The 15,266-nt window shown below is 34.3% G+C and overlaps 1 protein-coding gene across 1 annotated transcript in view; it reads left to right on the plus strand.

The window, feature by feature from the left end:
* The window catches only part of LOC136037785 (cyclin-dependent kinase 7-like), a 51,818-nt gene that overhangs the window by 34,860 nt on the left and 1,692 nt on the right, over positions 1-15,266 (plus strand). Inside the window, exons 7-9 of the mRNA XM_065720619.1 lie at positions 3,331-3,508; positions 5,390-5,562; positions 8,516-8,628. Of these exons, the coding sequence (XP_065576691.1) occupies positions 3,331-3,508; positions 5,390-5,562; positions 8,516-8,628 (464 nt within the window). The remainder of the gene's footprint in view (positions 1-3,330; positions 3,509-5,389; positions 5,563-8,515; positions 8,629-15,266) is intronic.

Below are 15,266 nucleotides of genomic sequence, written 5' to 3' on the forward strand. Positions count from 1 at the left end.
AGTTGTAATAGTAGTCACAGTAGAAGTGTTGATATTACTAGTAATAGTATTGATTAGCAGTTGTACTACTAGCAGCAGCGGTATTAACCTACTGCCTATTGCTCGATGGAACATCCCTCTCATCAAGCCCTGGAAGTTTCAACTTTATGCAATTAGCCATTGCTTTGGCATTGGTGATATGTCCTTTTGATAACCTGTATCCTACTATACTTCTTGAAATTTTCATCTCAGTGCTCTTAGACCTTTAAGTATTTTCAATAGAAGTAGTAGCAAATGTAGCAGTAACAGTAGCATTAGCAGTAGTGTCCACATTGCCTTTTGGTGAGATGATCTTCCCTTTAAGTATTCTCTGAAAGTTTCAACTTAATACCCAAATCAATTCTTGAGATACGCTATTTTGACAATGTGCATGCATATAGCGTCTTTTGATTTAGTTCAAATTTCCCCTTAATACTGTAAATAGAGTAGTGTGGTAGTATTAGTGGTGGTAGCTGTAGTTCCATTGATAGCATGCAAATATTGCCTTTTTGTCATCTCCCTTATGATGAATTTTCCACATTAATATACTCAGTTATTGCTGTGTTTTACCTTTCTGACAATCCGTATACGCATAACGTACTTTGGTTTAGTTCAATAATCCCCTCAAAATTCACTGAAAGGCTCACCTGAATGCTCTCCGTCTTCTTGGAAAGTAAAGTTCAAACATGCACACCTTTCTCAATAACATATACTATGTCTAACAATGAACAAATTGCCTAACTTACAGCCCTTGTCCTGAGCACTGTGGGGAGGCTGATATCCTCAATACTGGACCTTTCAACAAAGCTGAACAAAACAGCTCTCATAAAATTTCGATCGAATATATTTAAGGAAATGATAGGCTTGGGGGGGGGGCTGTACAGAGCGATTAAAACTTAAACAAGCAGCTGACGTCCCTCCATTCATATTTGAATCTTAAAAAGGACACTAAAACTTCCGACTTGCAATCAGACGAGCTCCATCCGATCCAATGTTTATGCAACTATCCGTTCCATAAAAACTTTATACGCCTTGGGCATAACTTATAACGCTTGTCAATGGGCTCTGGGGGATGGAGTCCACCCTAAAGACATTGTTATATGATTTTTGAGCTATTAGTAACAAGATGGGTATTTCGCAATTTCAACTGAATGTATTTTGGGAAAAGAGGATGTCAGTGAGGGCGAGGGGGGCTAGTTGCTCTCCATCATGTTTGTTTTTTAAAAGGGAACTAGAACTATATATTTCAAATCAGAAGAGCCTCTTCTAAAGTTCACACGACCACCCCTTCCATAAAACCTTATATTCCCCTGGAGCATAATTTACAACCCTTATTCCCAGACTCTGGGGGATTCTGTCCATCCCAATGGCCTTATAATATGATCTTTGGACTTTTTTTTTGAACATATTGGTATTTCAAAGTTTTTATCGGATGCATTTGTGGAAAATAAAACGTAGGGGGGGGGGCGTCTGCACCCGATGTTTTGACTCAAAGAGAACTAGAACATATAACTTCCCATCAAATGAGTCTCCTCCTGAGTTTATACGACCACCCTTTCCATAAAAACCTTATATGCCCTCGGGGCATAACTCATAACCCTTGCATTAAGGGCACTGAGGGAACGGGTGTCATCCTCAAAGACACAATTTCCAGACTTTTCAACTACGCTGAACAAAATGGCTATCTCAAAATTTTGATTAGATGTGTTTGGCTAAATGGTGGGCCTGGGAGGGATGTTAGTTGCCCTCCAATTTATTACGACCATGAAAAAGGGCACTAGCCCTTTTAAGGTCCAATCGAATGAGCCTTTTTCAAAGTTTCTACGACAACTCCTTCGATACGAAGTGCCCTGGTCTAACCCCCCCCCCTCCCCAAAAAAATATGCGTTTTGCCCACATCGCTCTTTACATAGGTTTTTAGGATTTTCTTTTAGCTTGTGCGTATTTTCTTGTGTATTCTCTGCTTTTGCCGTAATTGCTTTATGCAATGTTCCATTCGTTATTTTATTGCTCAGTATTTCTTGTACTAAATAGGTTGACTGGGAATTGCCACTTCGGATTTTTGTTTTTGCTTCTCTTTTTCGCGTCAACCAGTGGCTTCGCTGAGCAGCCGAAGGCCACTTTGGACTTCTGTTTTTTGTTTTGTTTTAATTAGTTTACTCGTGTTAGGGTGACAGGATCAAGGCTAACGAGTTCATTGTATTCCTTTCAATTAATAAATTGAAACTATGTGTTTAGCTTTAAACTTTATTTGCTCAACACTCTTCTGCTTTCCTTTCCTTTCTTGATTTTTTCCTTTCTTGATTTTTTTTATTATAAGTGTTTGAATCGACTTGTCAGCCCCCCTCGCCCTGTAATCTTGAGATTTTTAGTGTTTATTTGAGCATCTTATATTATCTCACTCTCTTCCTCTATTTCTTTCGTTCTCCTTTTCCTCCATCTTACTACCTCTCTTTCAGTCCCTTTATCTCTCTTCCTCCCCTTCTTGCTCAGTCTCTTTCTGCCTCCCTCCCTCTCTCTTCTCTCTCCTTATCTTCTCCCCCCTCTTTCTCTTCTTTATTATAAAATAAGCTATTGAAGCTAATCAAGATATCAGGGTGAACTTGGTGACATTGTCATTACTGAGCTACGAATTAGATGAACATACCACTGGATTATTTTGTTATGATCTTTCCGAATATAATAATCGCTTAACTCGGATATTCAGTTTAAGCCTTAGAGCTGATACTTTTTTCTCTGATTTTTGACTATATAAAAGGATCAAAACGACAATTCTTACTTCAATATACGCAGCATAATTGTATTTAACACGTTTTGGCTGTAGCTCCACTACACTTTACCCCTCCCCCTTTCTTAATGTTTAAACATATAATCCAACTGATGTGTTTTCAGGAATCAATGCCTGAGGATTGTACAATTTTAGAAAAATGGAATTATAATCAAATGAAGAGTATTTTACCAATATTTTAACCCTTTTTCTATGGCAAAAAATAAGAGATTAAGGTATAATATTTAAGGGGTCATAAAGGGGTCAAAATTTAACTTTTGAATAAAGTGATAATTACATTCGGAAAGAGCATCATAAAAAAGGCTAAAAGGTTTATCTAATTCGTAGCTCAGTAATGGAAATATATCCAAATCTACTGATATCTGGAATTACACAGATACACTTTCTTCGCAATGCGGGACGTTTTTTGCCAAAATAATATGCGCTTTTCTTGAATAGGGCTACTAGTGACAACTCCGTGTGTATTATTTGCTTATGTTTCAAACAAGTTAATACAAATATATGTCTGGTGTATTTATTTTTAGAGCACCGGAATTACTGCTTGGTGCCAAAATATACGATGGCGGTGTGGATATTTGGGCAGTTGGCTGTATCCTTGCCGAGCTTTTACTGAGGGTACCCTTTTTGCAAGGAGATTCGGATCTTGATCAACTGAACAAGATTTTTCAGTGTTTTGGAACACCAACTGATAAAACATGGCCGGTAATATCTATCTTTGCGTAATTTTAATATACTTAACATAGTATTTATATGCTTAGATACCGAACATAATTCACATAATAATTGAATAGTAACTAGTGCAACTAGAACTCAAGCACCAAAGCCCGTGGAATGTTGTCACAACTGCGACCCGTGAGTCACAGCTGCGGACCAGCACATGCAACTGTACCTCACTGGCAATAAGTTTGTATGCTCCCATATCAAGTTTGCAGATGACTTGTGATTCTTGTAGGCTGTTATTTGTAAGGTGAAAGTGTAATCAGATAACTTCTGAAATAAGTTTTGTCAGTGTATGAAGTAAAATTGCATTGTTGAAAATGTGTAAAATTGTATGTAAAATCGTATAATCGGAATTCGAATAAAAATGTTTCTTGCATATATCACATTCGAAATGTTTTTTCCTCCGGTATGAGTTATTCGAAGGATTCGGAGTAAATACCAGGGATGCAGTCTAAGTTAACTTTGAGAAGTAACATCTCAGCCATTCTTGTCCAGATTTATCTATTGAAATCCAAAAGACTCTGTATTTAAAACTCTGTATTCGTATTGTTTTTATGTATGCCTGTATTAAGACTGTGTACTATTTACTGTGGTTAATGAACACATTTGAGCCGTTCGCTGCGTGAACTTTTATTTCTTAGTGTACTGCTCATTTTTGGATATAGAAAAGTGCATGTCTTCTTGCTTGCTTTTTGCGGCATTAAACGTTTAAATATAGTAAACATCAAAATCGAAATTCTAAAAAAAATCCGATTTTTTTTTGCAAAATCAGGATCTGAAATAATTTCCCAAAAGTTTAAGATAGATACGGAATTTTGCTTCAATTTTTGAATAGTTAATATAAATTTCTATCAATATTCAAAGATTTTGATTTCTAAGAAGTCAAGCTAGGGCGTTTTATTTTTTTAAAATGTAGGGAATTTGCCAAAATCAAAACTTTAAAATAGAAAAGGTCTCAGTAGAAATTTTATTTATGAAAAACAAATGTAAGCTTCTGATCTTCGAAGATCATAATCTTTCTATCTGCGCAGGGAAAAAAAGTTATACCTTGTCTAGAAAAAAACGTTACCTCTAGGATGTCAAGGAAATCGATGGACGATGACAACTCTAGAAGTTATTTCTTAATTGACGGTTCGTTTTCGAATATAGAAGAGGGCATTTCTTCTTAGTTACTTTTCATTAGCATTAAATGTCAAAAATGTATTAAATAACAAAATTGAACATTTTTGAAAAAAGATCGGAACTTCTTTGAAATCTACTTCCGGTATTATTTCCTGAAAATTTAATGAGAGATACGAAAATTTTGCTTAGGTTTTTGAAGAAATGATGAAGTTCTATTAGTTTCGAAGTTACATGATTTCCAAAAAGTTGAGCTTTGAAACAAGGGTATTTTACTTAGGTAAAATGTAAGTGATTCACAATCAAAACTTCAAAATAGATAAATTTACAGAATAAATTTTATTATTGCAAAACATGTACCAGGCCCAGTTCTTAGAAGATCAAATTTCAAAGTCGAATCGTTTGATTCTGAAAACTTCTTTATTTAACTTTCTAAAATTTCCTTAGGAGCTTAGACAATATATAGATTACAGTTTTTTTTTATTAAGATCTGTTAAAACTACCCTTTCTGGATTGCGAATATAAGAAAGTTTGGCTTGTCGCGAATTTCAAAGCCAAACTCCTTGATTTTGGAAATTTTTCGTTTTAATTTTCTTTCAACTACTTTAGGCTTCAATTACTTACTTTGGTTCAGAAATTATCCCTTTTAGATTGAGAATGAAAGAATACTTGGCTTGTTGCCAAGTTCCAAAACTGAATTGTTTGATTCGGATTTTTTTGTATAACCTCTTTTAATGTCGTTAGGGGCATACGCTGCTTGCAAGCTACATTAAATTTACTGAGGTTTCACCAGTTCCCTTAGCCTCCATCTTCTCAGCTGCTCCTGATGATCAACTCTATATTCTGTCGAAGTTTCTTTCTGTGAATCCATCGAATAGGTGTACTGCTTTAGAAGCCCTGAAGATGCCTTATTTCTCGTATGTATTGAAGTTTCTTTTGAATATTATGGTGCTAACTGTTTGCGTTTGAACGATTCTACTATTCTAGTTTTATTTTATATAGCTTTATTCGCCTTTTAAGTGTTACTTATTTTTTATTTTTCTATATTTCTTACGACCATTTTATTTTTTATAATTATTTTATAATCTATATACATAAAAATAAGCTGTTTGTTTGTGTGTCTGTCTGTCTGTCCGCATATGACGTCTGAATTATTTCATCATATACCAATTCAAAAACGAATGTATTCAAGCCGAAGTAGCTGAGTTGGTAAAGCGTTATGTTCCAGGTTCTAGGTCCGAGAGGTTCCAGGTTCGAACCTTGGCTTTAGCATTAATACAAAAGAAGAAAAAAAACTAAAAAAGGTAAAAACTACAAAAAAACTAAAAAGAAAATACTAAAAAACTAAAAAAGCTAAAAAACTAAAAAAAAAACTGAAAAAAGGTAAAAAACTAAAAACTAAAAAAGAAAAAACAACTGAAAAAACTAAAAAAATGGTAAAAACTACAAAATAAACTAAAAAGAAAAAAAACCTAAAAACTAATAAAAAAACTAAAAAAACTTATAAAACTAAAAACTGAAAAAGAAAAAAAAATTAAAAAAAGGAAAAAAACTGAAAAATAAAGGAGAAAAGGAAAACTAAAAACCGGGACACTGGGAATATAAATGACGACCGGGACACTCAAAGAGAAATTACAGACTGGGACACTGGGACACAAATAACGACCAGGACATATAAATGACAACCGGGACACAAATGACAACCAGGACACAGGGAATATAAATGACGTCCGGGACGCTCAAAGAGAAATTACAGATTGGGACACTGGGACACAAATGACGACCGGGATACTGGGAATATAAATGACGACCGGGAACCTCAAAGAGAAATTACAGACTGGGACACCTGGACATAAATCACGACCGGGACACAGGGAATATAAATGACGACCGGCTAATATATATATATATATACGACCGGCTATAATATATATATATATATATATATATATATATATATATATATATATATATATATATATATATATATATATATATATATATATATATATATATATATATATATATATATATTCACAGGTGGGACATAGGGACACAACTACAATGGTGCGTAACTAATATGGCGCGTAACGACTTACGCGTGCGGGGGGGATTAGGGGGGGGGGGCGAAGCGCCCCCACCAACTAGGTGTTGGGGTGGCGCGAAGCGCCACCCCAACAGCTAGTTGCTTATAATTTCTTATTCCGGATGTATTCTTAATGTCGAATTAAAATCAAGTAGTTTTGGGCATCAAGCCATGGTCAATTGTAGAAAAAGCCAAGACAGATATTTGAATTAAAATCAAATAGTTGTGGGCATCAAGCCATGGCTAACTGTAGAAAAAGCCAAAATAGATAGTCCGATTGGGTGAGAGGCAACTGGCATAAGCCACTCAGTTAGGATTGCATAAAAATGATGTCACTTCATGAAGTCTTTAAAAACTTGTAGAATTTAGACTTGTAGTATTAAAAACTTGTAGATTTAGATGTAGAAAAACCTGTAGATGCAGAAGGTAATCTTGGTCATATTTACTAACGAAATATCGACACAAATAAATCTGTCCGACGGCTGTCATTTCGAATTGTAAAATTTTATTTACCCTCGTCCCGTATTGATTATCAGAGTATCAATTGACTGTGCTACCATATGGTAGTGAAAATAAACAGGAACTGAAAATGGATGGTTTAAGTTAAAAAAAATTATTTCTATTATTTTTTTTTCTAATATATCGTCGTTGTCAGACCTAAGAGTTTTATATGACATTTTCACACTTCTGAGATAATTTGCATAAACGGTTTTTAATAGGTTAGGAGGGTCAACGTTTAATGTTATGTACATTAAAAAACTTTCATATATACATACATATTTGTATACATATATAACGTATATACACAAATAAATCATTATATACATAAATACACAGTTATGTGTATATTTATACCATGTTTACACACATAAAAAATGTTAATTTTATATGTATAGAAAGGTGGGATTGTTTTAAGACGGGATTAAGATCCTCCGGAACCACTGATCGTGCATGTGGCGTCGGATCTATGTTTCATCTACTGGGTCTTTTTCAGAGAGAGTATGCTTCGTCAATCTCCCCCCCCCCCCACAAAAAGGCTAGATTTTAATTTTTGTTTACTGAAAATGAAATATACTTCATAGAGTTTTTCATTTTTTTTATTGAAATATATAAAAACAGGTCAAAATAATGCTCAAACCGCCGCAAAAAAAAAATCTGCCTCAATCGATATACTGCTATCGTAAACATTAACATACTGATTCAGTACTGATATATAAACTTAGGGAGGAGGGGTGCAACGCCGCACTTACTTGTGGTAATTTTCGCTAAGTTTATTCCTACACTACAAAATATTCCAAGGAACAATGCGTATTTTTCAGGTTAGTCTATAATTTAAACAAAACTCAGAAACCTTCACCTCAGGTTTGTCTACAAAATAATGATATGGAAGTCTTGCCAAATTAAGCGAATTCAATTTATATAAAAGCATCCTTAAATGCTTACTTTTCTACTTTAAAGACATTCTATGGTTCTTTGTGGTTCTGCTCGTTAAAAATCTTTTTTTTTAATTCTACAAATATAGGGACATTCCTCAAGTCTGCTTATCAACCAACCGATAAGAGAGAGAGAGAGAGAGAGTAGAAATGAGATAGAGTGGAAAAGAGAGAGAGGGAAAGGTGGAGAAAAGAAACATATCTGTCAAACCTTTTTTTTGAATAGAGAAGGCCATGCTTCACTTAGAAAGCGGCCAAAATTATTAGCCAAATAAGACATTTGCTTTCTTTGGTGGGTAAATTAGATGATACATTTAAATCTTCACTACCAAAACTAATTCTTTTTCGTAGGAACCAGCCGGCTCCGACTCCTGGGGATCAACTGCCCTTACCTGGAAGTATTGCTGCTAAGAAAGATGAAGAGAGGGTTTCAACAAAGAGAAAGCTGGTTGACGCCTCTGACGGTTAGAAACTTTACATTTCATGAGCTCCTTTAAATCTCATTTAGAGACCCGAAATTTTAGCAATTATTATTTATACATTTGGCTTTATCATACTTTTTAAGACTTTGTTATAGTGTTAATAGAAGTATTTCGTATTTGTAGACTAATTTTTAGATTTGAAGTAACTTGAATGCTTAATTAGCTAGCATCCTCTTTTTGATAAAGAAAAGTTGTTTAATGATTGTCTAAAATCAGGGATTCAGAGTTCAAGACCGGGTTCAGGATTTTTTCTGTGGGGGGTAGAAAAAGAAGCCGTGCAAAACCAATCATAAATGTGTTTTTATGCATTTTTGTTACTCTTTCGCAAGCCGGGAAAACATTTTTTTTGGGGGGGGGGGGTGTAAACTCGTTAACAGACCCCCTAGAAAGGGCCTTGGTGGATCTGTTGCGGCTTGGTTTTGGCGAATTTAGTCTCTGTCTGGATCATGAATATACCCTTAATCTCGATCATGTATATATATATATATATATATATATATATATATATATATATATATATATATATATATATATATATATATATGTATAAAAAGGATACGACATTAGACCTTACAGTCCGTACCGGCGGTGCTGATCTCCGTTTCTTGGCCCTTCAGCCAGGAAGTGCAATGGGGGGTTGGGGGCCAGCCATCCTGTACTTTCGCACACCCTTCCTGTTTACCTTCCCCAGATTTCTACAGGTACCCATTTAGAGCTGGGTCGACTCTGGCTAAGCTTACAGAGTCACGCCACTGACCCCCGTCCCAAACCGAAGAATTGGGTACACTGGGACTCGAACCCGCGTCCTCTCAGACAAGGGATCCCGAATCCAGCGCACCAACCCACTCGGCCAGGACGACTCTATATATATTTATATATATATATATATATATATATATATATATATATATATATATATATATAAATATATATATAAATATATATATATACATATATATATATATATATATATATATATATATATATATATATATATATATATATATATATATATATATATATATATATATATATATATGTGTGTGTGTGTGTGTGTGTGTGTGTGTGTGTGTGCCATATTCCTTAAGTTAATGATGAAGAAGAACACACCGCACACAATAAGAGAAGATAACCAAGAAATTTGCGAAGACAGTGAATACCAAGCTAAGCGGATTACCTCATCGATAAAAGAAATTTTTAAACTAAAATCATTTTCAAGCTAAAATAAAAATTTCGAAATTCCAAGCGTCCTCACTTCACATAGGTTCAGCCAAGGCCATATTGTTTGTTCTGGGGGGGGGGACGAAAAGGCCTAACGAAACACATTAAAAATTTATTTATACTCACTTATGTAACTTTTTTAGGAGTCGGGACAAAATTTCGGTGAGAAGGGGGTTCAAATCCGATAATATGAAGAAATGTTCAGTCAACAATAAAAGAACAAGTGATATCGTAGCTGATAGACAACAGGCAAAGAAGAAACTAAAGAAGAATTTATCTCTAACCACAGGCAGGGATGATCCTACAAACCTTTGACCAAGAGGCACACTTTCATCCACCGTACTGTAACAATGTAGTCAATAATTTGATTTTTCCATAAAACTGTGTATGTTTGGATAAAGGAATTGTAATGGCAATGCAACACCTGTTTATTACCAGTCATTAGGACCTTTCAACGTCCTATGTGTTTCCTGGGTATCCCTCCATTTTCCCCAGGAAAGAGTAGCAACATGCCGGGTTGACAAGAATAGCTGATCGGCTACATAGTTTTTTTCTTCTTGAAACTGGAAAATGGACATTTCTGGCGACAAAAACGATCTAAATAGGTCATAAATTTAAGAAATTCGTATTTTTACAAGGGTGGTTGTATCGAGTCTTTTGCGACGTCGTGACATCAGGAAAAGGCTCAAATTTTCTGCTGTAGGAACACAAGCGACGAAAAGAATCCATATATAGAGGCCTGTCGCGTGCCGAGTGTCGGGGCCCGGCGGCTAAGCCTCCGGGGTCCTAGTACCATATATGCTGCATCAATACATTAAGTCACTGTCTTCGTGCCTCATGAGCTTTACCCATAAAACAATACCACTATAACTAGGTCCCTAGAAAAAGTCTCCAAAGTAGCTGGGAGCAGTTGTACATCCCTTTGAAAAAAAAAATCCTTCTTGAATTCACAAAAATTAGGCAAATGATACTTAATAATAATTTATTTGTTTCCCGCTTGTTTTGACAATTTAAGCGGAGTAAAAAAGCTAAGGAAAGAAAAACAAAATAACACAGACAATACAAATGCTCAGAAAATATTCCTGTCCATCCCCATAATCCCCACAAAGAGGACAAGCACACCTACCTCCCCATCCATCCTCTTCATATGACTCCCGGTGCATCCAGTTCAAGACCTTTTTTGGCATGGAATGTATTTTCGTTTTTCCGTCTGATACGACGTTTTAGTAACAAATAGATATGAAACAGAAAGAAATGCAAAAAGTTGCGAAAACAAAGGTGATCGATTTGAAAAAAGGATAAGGATATTAAGGTTTAGTTTAATAAACATGTTCATGCTAAAGTTCATTTTCACCATTTAATATTTTCGGAGAACTAGGGGCCATGATTTTTTTTTAGTAGTTCTTTTGTAGTTGTTTGTAGCGTTTTGTAGACAAACGGAGACGTTTGAAACCGGTCTCATATGTTGAATGGAAAACGAAATTCTTTGAAGATTTTCTGAAAATCTTCCTTATTATAAAAGGCAACTATTCTATTGTCGCACCGCATTCTAATTAATACCTTCATTACCAAATAGTACATTTTCACCTGTGTATAAACACCCAAATTATTTTAAAAGCAAAGAAAATTTTAAAAAAATCGAAATTTGTTTTATTATTATTTTACAGATTAATAAAATACAAATAATAATTTTTTTCGATAATATACATACAAAAGTTCCTCATTCAAAGAAAAAGCTTTCATTTATTTTAGACACAATCTTGCCGTCCAAAGAACAAAAGTTTGTACTTGGATCAAAAATAATAGCAAATCAAAATTCACCCTCACGCAGCAGTTCCAACTGGCAGGCGGGAGGGGGCCTTTTCCTCCAGATTTTTAGTGGTTACTTTTGTTGAAATTAGTCCAGCAATTAAAATCCGAAGTTAGAACATCTGCGAGAATTTTAAAAATGTAAAAATATGCATAGTGTAAGTATTTTACTTTTCTCTTCAATCTATTTCTTTCGTATACTATCTCATTAAGTTGTTATGAGAATAAAAATTCAAAAAATAAAGTTGAAGCCAACTTCAGTGAAATTGAAACCATTTTTATTTTAATTCCTAATTTACCCCCTTCTTCTTGGACACCAAATAGTTTGGAACGCCTTTATCGCCCTCCTCAGTTATATTTAGAATTGAATAACCGCAAAGAAATAGATGTCTACCATCTATTTCTGTTTATCAATATTTCGCAAATATTTCTGTTTACCACAATAATGTTAGCATTCAAAACTTCAAATTCTTTCCTGTTTCTTTAGCCTCCTATACCTTTCAGAAACTTAACTAATTATGCCCATAAAACCAACAATGGAGGAAACTTAAATATAATATATGTGGCTGATTAGCATTTTAATATACCAATCACCTGGCAAAAAAACATATTTGCAATTTTGTTGTGTTTATTTTGCGTTTAAGCAGATTACAGATATTGAGCTCTATTTTAGTGCTATAAATATAGTCGGGTTGGCTTTTCGAAAAAAAAAGTTTGATAGCCGAAATAGCTCGTTCACTTTGCGACAGCAATCCCTATGTTAGGTGAATCGTTAAAAACCTCCAAACGTAAATAGTATATAAAGTGTAGATATAATGTAAATAAGTCTAAAGGGGCGAAGTCAAATGTAGATAATTTACTTATGCGTTTGAGTAGAATTTTAATTGAATCCTTACAAACCTTCAAATGCAAATAGTCAAGAACTTTGATGCTAAAATATAACGGTTTAGATAATATTAAAGTAAATTTTATGCCTGAGAACCACCTCAAAGCTGTATCCAGGATTTATGTGTGTGTGGGGAGGGGGTTACAAAAAACTTAAAAAAATGCATCAACGTTTTTTTTAATATGCATTTTGTTACTTTTTTACCGAGTTGAACATTTTTTTGGAGGAGGAGATAAAATCTGGCAATTCCACCTGAATAAGGCCTTTAACCTCCTGTACAATAAATTCTTTGTCTGTTGCTAGCATTGGTTGTATTAATCGTAGACAAGATCAGAGCCACTAACGGATGGATTTGTGTATCCTATCAGCTTCAGCTTTTGATATGGCTCAATATCCTAATGGCATGTGTTATCTTCATACGAGGAATTAGAAAATAAAGTTTAATTAGTTCATGGATGTAGTAAAGGACTGGATTTCCTGATGGTAGAACATGTTTGAATTGTATACTTTTTTTGAACAGCACTAAGCCTCTGTAATCCAAGATTAAATGGCGCGTCCCTCCTCTATCCTGTTTCACAACAGTTATCAGCAATTCCAAATATTTAGCATAAAATTTTACACATTACAGCAAATAATGAAAAGTCATTTTCTTCAAACCAAAATCAATTTTAAAGGTTACATACAACACTCGTCTTTCATTGCACAATATAATTACAATATAATAACATTATTCATAATGTATATTTATAACAATTAATAATAATATATAATTATGCCACCATTGATGATGGTGAGGAAAAGGGAGATTAATGACAATTAATCCGCATGGCGCCACTTTGGTCAATGATAGAAAATTTCAGTTACATTCGCAACGGGAAGTTAAAAATTCACTCAAATGTGTTCCTTTTTACTGACAAAATTATGATTATTCAAACTTTCAAAACATAAAAAGATGAAGAAGCTATTTACAAAGGAAAAACGAAAGAACCTATCTAATTAAAAAATAAAGAAGAATTAATTGAGGTTTAGAGGAGTTGCATCTACCTCATTTGGTTTTTACACGGGCCCTACAGAGAAGTCATTCTGGAGAAAAAGCAAGAAAATCATGTTCTTTCACCGACGAAAAAAAAAAAAAAATGCAACCAAAAGATTTGAGTCCGGCTGCACGATGGTCCAAAATATATCCTATAACTTACAATAGTCGTTCATTCTCCTAATATATACAAATCATGCTTAATGACATGAAACTAAATGATAGGTTTCATGTCATTCAGCATGATTTTTCTATAGTAGCAGAATGAACGTCTATAGTGGCAGTTCATGAACGGTATAGGATTGCCAAAAAACACAGGGAAAACTAACCTTAATGTTCTCTATGAAATGTATAATTTTGCAACAAGTCGACGATGTAACTCGCACCGGAAGTACAAGATATAATTAAATACACTAAACTCGAAAAGGAAATTTGAACCTTATCGAGTTTGAGCCAACAACTAACTATAAACTGAAATATTGACAACAAAATATGAAGCGATAGACAGCACCCATGTGAAAAGCGTCCTGGGCTTGACTCACCAGGAATATCTAATTGTGGAAATAATGCTCGTATTATTTTGGTTTCAGCAATATGTAAGAGGCTCAGATCAACCCTTATTTTGTCATTTATGCGTCTAAATGCTATATTTGGAATTTTCTAACGTGAAATGAATTACAAGAAGAAAAAAAACGCGTGCTATGTCAAAGTGATGACCAACAGGGCAGAAGTGTGATTCAATCGTACTTTTATCTTCTTGATCTAAAAAGGCGTAAGGTGCAGAATCGTAGATTCGTGAGGTGTAGGTTTTCATGAGTTGTAGATGTGATGCTCTTGTGTTATACGTTATCCTGTTCTATGCAAGTATAGTTCTATATGTTTTATTCATCTTTACTTCATCCATAATTTTTACTTAGACACCTTTTTATTTTACAAGTCTTTATTTTTTTATTATTTTCTTCAACTTTCGAGGTGCAAATTCTTTCCTAATGCATTATTCATGTTTTCAACAGAGCGAACTTTTTCTTTTAAAAACTCGTTTTCCTTAATATGATTTTTCTTAAACTAACGAAATATACATTTGATGACCAATAAGGCAATAAGTGCAACAGGGCAATATTGCCAACCTGATCGCTCTTTTGAGAGTGCCTTAACAAAGGTTTTATTATTTTTTTTTAATTGTACCTTTTTTAATTTTTTTTAATTGTACCTTAACAAAGGGTTTTTTTTTCAATTGTCTTAGATGCGTCTGAATTTTAAATAAAATGTTTATGCTTGGCAACGATGAAAATATCGCGAAGCGGAGAACAAAATTATCCTATTCCGTGAGAAACCAAAATTTCAGAGATCTTCTACCAATATCATAATTTCTTCCGCTCTTTCAATTATGTGGGGACTGTTTACTACATTGCCCAGCAATAGAAAATTCAGTTTTATCCTAATCATAACTTTCCTTGAGAGTAAAATTATCGCACCAACCAAGTTATCCTATCCCCCTAATATTTTTTTTTCACTATCATGAACAGCTGAAGGAAAAAAATAATCTGAATCGATATATTCTCAGATTAAAGCTAAAGGAAAATAATTCTAGTACAACGTGGGGTCCGGCAAGGTACTGCCCTCTCCCCCTCTATTTTCAAACTTTGTATATCATCTGTCCTTTCCTCTATC

The sequence above is a fragment of the Artemia franciscana genome, chromosome 17 (genome assembly GCF_032884065.1).
Source record: "Artemia franciscana chromosome 17, ASM3288406v1, whole genome shotgun sequence".
Lineage (NCBI taxonomy): Eukaryota > Metazoa > Arthropoda > Branchiopoda > Anostraca > Artemiidae > Artemia > Artemia franciscana.